We start from the raw sequence: 6,665 nt of genomic DNA on the forward strand, positions 1-6,665 counted from the left end.
TTTGCAGCCTGTTCTGTCAACATCTGTGGCAAAAACAGTTTGGGTGAAAAACATTGTGCAAATGGCCAGCGTACTTAAGTTTGTGTTCATGCTCCCTAACACTTTGTTTCTCTTTCTGCTGTTATTATTTTAAATTTGAAGCCAATCTGAGCAGGATTCGGATTCTGCCAGGCTGCTAAAGATAATTAGCTGCCTCTTATCCCTTTTTCTATTAAGAGACATTTATATGATGGACTCCTTAAGTTCAAAACACTTCTCTTCTAGCAGACATTTGCTGTTACGTGCCCTAAGTTTGGCAGACCAAAGTTAAGCATCTCGCTTTGCCTTCTGGTTATTTCTGCCTTGATTTGCAGTAGGGTGCTAGTCTCAAGCAAGTACCCATCATTCCGAGCCATCATGTATTCTGTGCTCTGGTTCATGCCATAATCAATAATTCATGTGTCGATAACAGCCCCATTAGCGGAGATGAAGACAGTGTCCGTATTTAAAATAAGAATATTCTGCTTTCCTAATGGCTTTTCTCTTTTTCAGAGAGTTGTGGTTGTGGAAGACATAAAACGATGGAAGTCTATGCTTGAGCTTCCTGGGCAACCGAAAGAGAATCTGATCGAAGCTTTGGAGGAGCTGAAGAAGAAAATACCTTCCAGGGAAGTGTTACTTTCAACAAAAATAGGTAGTCTTCTCTGATCTAGACTGAATATTAGACTCTCTTGTGTCCGCTTGGCTTGTCAGTACAAAAGAGACTATAAAGAGACTACCGTGCAAGCTTTTTAAGAAATTAGTTGTGGTCTCAAAAGGTTTATCCAATCACTGAATAAAAAATTGTTGGTATTCAGCCTGCAGTTTTCAGTAGTTGTACTGAAAAAGACAGCTATCCTCTAATTTCTCCTAGGTTGCCTGCTTATTACCAAATACTGCCTCACCCCTTCTGTGCTCAAATTTTTGAAGAGCTCTTCTTGGGCACCTGTGTGTGTTATTCCTTCTCCTGCTATCTGTCAGGAGCATGGCAGAGCACTCTCTTTCCATCTGAGACATGGCTCATCTATTTGACCTGGCTGAATCCTTTGAACATGTGAGAAATTCTTTTCAGATTGGCCCAGAACTGCTTACTGCATCCTCACACTGAGAAATCCCCGGCAGACAGGCAGCTCCATGCAATGACAGCCCTATGTTTGGCTCTTTTCAGTAGGACTTGGGGGAGGGATAATGTGAGACCACATGGTCCCTGTCTTTGGAGGGCGTCCTGGCACGAGAGATGGTTGTGCTGCCCTTTGTTTGCCCTCAGAGCAGCTGGATCTCTATTCAAAGAGCTCCCCTTGGTTTAGAAAAAGAGATGTGATCTGCCCCTTTCCCCTTACTTCTGAATTGTCATTTCATTTGCCATGTTCATTATTTAGGCTTTTCCCGAGATTTTTTCCTGGTGCCTGCCTGAACGCGACTGGGCTGGAAAAGCCACTGAAGCCTAACAGTGACATCTCCTGGCCAACAGTGCTAGTGGTCAGAGAGACGTACCCCGCTGGAAGAAGGTCCCTTTTGTCTCTCTCGGAGGAAACCTTCTTTGCAGGCCCTGTCGATTGGAAAGATTCTGCTTGGAGTCACCGCGATGTTTGCGTGTTAAAATGCTATAGCCATCACCAGCAACATCTGCTTCCTTAAAGGGATTTTCAGTTTAAAAACAGCATTCTTTGTACGCCGATCTTACAAGCTTTCACCAGATCTAGTATCTGTGTAGAAAATTAACGTAGCCCTGTATTACATATGTGTCTCTCCACACCTTCGTGACTTGGGAAGGTAATTTTCACATGTATAGGTCAGTTCCTTGCTAATTGCTCAGGCAAAAATCACTGCAAAAGTCAAGGAGTGAGAACTTCAGGCTTCACTCCTAATAATTTTATATTTATATTTGTGTCAATGCTCTGGTTGTTTTGCTGACAGTGCCTGAATTAAAAATGTGTGTGGTTGCTTTAGCGCCAATATGATTTGACTGACGTCCATTGTATTTTGTCCACCTACCAAAGCTGAAGGAGCTGTTGCTGTTTTCCAGGTCACACAGTGAATAAGATGCGCAAACATTCAGATCACGATGTGGCCAGCCTTGCCAAAGATATTTACACAGAGTGGCGAACTTTCATCAAAGACCATTCAAACAAGCCCTCAATAGAGGTCAGGAGCGATCCCAAGACCGAGGCTTTCAGAAAGAATGCGCGGAAGCTGCTTTGTGAAGCCCTGGATCTAGAGGTAGCATTCAGATCCATTTGTCTTTGGCTCAGATAGTTACTTCTCGTAGGAACAAGTTAAACCTTTTTCAGCCATAGCGGCTGTAAAGCTGGTCCTGCCTGCAGAGTGGGGACAGGACCAGATGATCTGTTCGTATTTTCAGTGATTCACTGCACGTCCCTACTTACAAGTAGCTTTATTTTCAAGGTAGATAATTTTTTTTTGTGGTTGTTAACCAAGTAAACATGCTAACTGTAGGTGAGGTCTATTTGCTGTCATTTACATAACCAGTCAACAAAATAGTTGTGTATCTACTGCAGTTGGGCTGTAGAAGAGAAGGAGGAAGTTAATAGAACATAAAGTTTTTCCTACTACTCAGCAGCTGTGAAAGCAACACTGGGACCTTTTGGGTGTTTCATATTTAAGTAATTAAACATTTGTAAATTTAAATCTACTGCAAAAACAGAGAGGCAAGGTTGACAGTATATAAAGTGATGATAAATACCAGATCCCTAAGGTATCTTTAAGTAAATGAACAGGGCTTTGCTGTAAGGCTTAATGACTAGTTTGCTTGGACTATGAAATGCCATAATAATTATCCTTTTTAATTTATTCATTAATTATCCTTTAAATGGCAAGTCAACTGATAAGCACTCAAGAGTTTCAAAGCTATGTGTTTGCTAGCTATGAGAACAACCTCTCCAACTTCCAGTCCATCTGGACTGAGGCAGCACAAAAGGATGGTTTGCTGTGGGAATGCCTCAAAAGGTGGGAGCTCACCTTTGCCAAGCCGCTGCGTCAAGCTTAGTTCTTGGAAAGCACGTCTATGCATGGTGATAAGACTGGTAGGAAAGTCTGAACCTATGAGGCATAAAAGCTATGGTACCACCCTAAAACAAGTAGTATTGGGTAAAGCAGAATCACCTCTGAACAGGACTCATCTGAGAACACGGCAAGGAAAACTACTCTTCTGGCTTGCAGCTACCACCATATCTGTAAGCGGAGCTTATAGCAGCAGACGAACAGCATATATAGCAGGGGAGCCACAAAGGTCCAGCAAATGGGGAGCAGGGACACCTGAGAGGCTGACAAGGCGGAGAAGGGAGAGTGGGGCTGAATGGATCCAAGGGGCTTCTAGTGCTGCCCAGCAGAGCGGCTATTTATTCACGGGCAGCAAAAACAGAGTGGGCAAAGGACTTGGAGGAATACTACTTGGCACGCTGGAATCTCCTGCATGCAAAGCATGGGAGATTCCCCATCACAAAAGGCAGAAGTGAAATTAAAACCATTTCTTGATGGGTGGGAGATTTTTTTCCTAAGCTGTGCTAAATTACAGGTTTTGGCACATGTTGAAGCAATAACTACATAATTAACATTTAGCAAATCCCTTTCTGCATTCTTAATTACACCTCCTTCTACACACAGAGAGCCCACGTTTCCCTTTATAGCACCAGGCAGAGTTGCCAAGTGTTTGGCTTGTCTTAGAGTTGCAGTTGGAATCAAGTTTAAAATAGTATCCAAGGTACCTTGTATCAGCAAGATCAAAAGTGAGCTTTATGGAGACAATACAACGTAGCTTATAATTGCAGTTGAGCTTGATACTCAAAGCTAGTTGCAGATTAGTTTCCTGTTGTGATGGCAAAGTACTGCCACCCAGCTGGAGATGTGGATATGTTCCCTGCTACTGACCACATTGCCTTGTTCCTTAATTGCTAGGGTGGAATTAAATTGCTCTTCCTGTTACACTTGTAATGGGAAGTAGATTTCCTTGAATCTAAGCTGATTAATGAAGAAACACTGAAAAGCAACAAACTCCAATTTCAATCAGTTGGTCTCCTTGCTAAATGTAAAGATCTAATTTTATACTTTGCTGTTTTCAGATTGATCACCCACTGGCTGAAAATATTGAGCGAGAAGCTTTTCATCTCTCTTCCCGTCTCATTAGCGCACCGTATCGCAGAATGGTGCGAGCTCTTGTCTTCTCATTAAAGCACAAACCTGAAATCCAAGCAGAAGTCAAGACTGGCACACTCACTGTCCCTGTGTTTGTACAGAGCCATAAAAAGTGAGGTGTCCTGCTTGATCCTGAGTGAGAACTTCATGTGCCTACATCTCTGTCGAACTGGGAGCCCTTTCTGTCGTGAGGGGAGTGCAGAAGTGCTGACAGTGTGACTCGCTTGGCACCACTCTGTGAGCAGGGCTGCTGAACTACAAGAACTACTAATGATGAAAGTGGTGCTGTAAATCTGACTTGGTAGAAATCCACATGGGCTTGTTGCAAGAAAACTTTCTTCTACTCTGCTGTATATTTTCCTGCTACAAAACCATCCTTGCTGACTCACCTGTTTCTCACTTCTGTCCGTTTGTCATACCTCAGTTTGGCTCCATCCCTGATGTGGATCTTCAGGTGTAATCAGCTGAATAACATAAAGGAGCAGCTCTGTGCTGTGCTGGTAGGAAGTACTGAGAATTCAGGGTAATTGGTCCATGGAAGGAGAATCCTAGTGGATAACTGCAAACTCTAATTAACCCTAAATCAGCGGCATCTGCTGCAGCTGGGCCCTGCCCGTGGCAAGAGCTAGCTGTTTTGCCAAGCCAGGTTATTTCCCTTTGCTGCATTCCAGAGTTGGGTGCAAAATGGGTTTCAATAACTTGCTATCCACCATTCCATAGGCTCAGTATCCAGGCTCAGTCATCCAGTGATTGTGGGCATTTTCTAAAGCCCTGGGGTGAAAATCGAAATGCCTTGGAGTATAGGTGCTATTTAATGCCTCTGCTGTTTAATGAGCAGCTCGCTCAGACTTCCATACCTCACTCATGATTTAAATGTGGTGCTTGTTTTTACTGTAACGTGAAAAAACTTGAAATGAATTTTCTAAATAAAATCAGGTTATAAGCAAAATACTCCTTTTAAAGGCTTTTTTCCTCCAAAAGGAACATGGTTCAGAATGATTGTGTGAACAAATCTAAGCAACAAACTATTGTTTTAATTCCTTCTAGTTATTAGAAACTGGAAAACTTGCCTCTTGTATTTGCTCTGATTTCTTTAGTGCCAGAAGTCATCTTGTTCTCCATAAGCTATTAAAGCACAGTGTTTCTCTACTGGTAGGTAATAAAGTGCTCTCTGTTCTCTCTGTGTGTGTGTACGTACACAAGGGACTGGTCACAAACCTTTTTCTGAGTTATCAGGGTAGACAGAACCAAATACTGGGATGAGTGAAACCTGCCTATTCACAGTCATGGGAATTGAAGTCTTAATATACCGTAAGGAAGTGTCTTTTGATCAGTCGTGGTCAGCACTCTTATTTCAGAAGGGTCACTTAAGGACAAATAATGCAGTGGGAAAACTATGAATTAGTCTTTATTCAGATCTTCACCCTAAAACATGACTGACTGTCATTACGTGAACCTGCTAAATACTTTTTTCTTCGGTGGACGCTGGAAGCTAAAGAAACACCCGAAACTTACCTGAGGTGTTGAACTCCATAAATTTAATTAGATAATTGCAGGTTCTCTTAAAAACATTTCAAACCTGCCTTGTTTGCTTGGGCCAGTGCAAGACCGTTTTTTTTCTGTACACATTGTGAAGGTATCTTCAAACAGCTGGCTTTTCTGAAAACAGTGGTGCTCTGACATACAGACATTTCGTTTGTAGAAAGTTAAGGTTAGGTGTGTTGGAGACAGTATGAGACAGAAACTGGCAGCTATATGGGTGGTGGCTATATGGATAATACATCAGTGAAGACTTAGAGCTTGTTGACCAGACTGTAGCAAGAGATGTGAAAACCCTCCATTTATTTCTTATAAGTAATCAGCTCCATTTCCCACTTAAATACCTTCGAACTGCACAGCTGTAATTGAATTCACGTATCCTGGACTGTCATGGAAGGGGTTCAGGACCAATGAACAACCTAGCTTTTTCTTCCAGAGCTGCAATGCCAAGACCTGCGGTATTTATTTTCAGCTTTCTGTTCCTGGTGCTGGGCTGTGTTTTCTCTATTTAAGTAATGTGTGAGAAGCAAAAGTCCCAAAAATGAGGAACTTCGGTCCCTGAAAGCCAGGCCAGAGAAGTTTCCCACACAGGTCAGATACAGTCAGAGAACTTTGGCTTATCTGAACACACGGCCAGTTTACGCTGCGCTTTGCGTTGGTTTGCAAGACAGGTCTAGGAATCACCCAAATTTTTGTGATGCACAGTGCAGGTAACAACTGAGGACAACTGCTGTCTGAAAGTGAACTACTCTATAGCAATGGCAGTTCTACTCTGAAAACAGCAACTCAGCAAGATTCACTTTTGTTTTTACAGCTTAGCCCTGGGAACCAACTGAGAGAGGGGAAAGTGATGTGGATGATTTTTTCCTCTCTTGTTAGTAAACAGTCCCATGGAAAGGATGCCATTCATGACACAGCACTGTAAAATTTAAGAGCAAGAGCAACATAGATACAAA

The 6,665-nt window shown here is 42.5% G+C and overlaps 1 protein-coding gene across 1 annotated transcript; it reads left to right on the forward strand.

Annotated features, from left to right (window-relative positions):
* Positions 1 to 531: 531 nt before the first annotated feature.
* On the forward strand, positions 532 to 4,286 carry TCEANC2 (transcription elongation factor A (SII) N-terminal and central domain containing 2; the record flags this gene model as incomplete). Its single annotated transcript, XM_009577131.1, has 3 exons — positions 532 to 673; positions 2,045 to 2,238; positions 4,098 to 4,286. Coding segments are annotated over 3 exons (525 nt in total), but the record flags the coding sequence as incomplete, so codon positions are not given.
* Between the last annotated feature and the right edge of the window lie 2,379 nt (positions 4,287 to 6,665).

This window comes from Fulmarus glacialis, unplaced genomic scaffold (assembly GCF_000690835.1).
Source record: "Fulmarus glacialis isolate BGI_N327 unplaced genomic scaffold, ASM69083v1 scaffold850, whole genome shotgun sequence".
NCBI lineage: Eukaryota > Metazoa > Chordata > Aves > Procellariiformes > Procellariidae > Fulmarus > Fulmarus glacialis.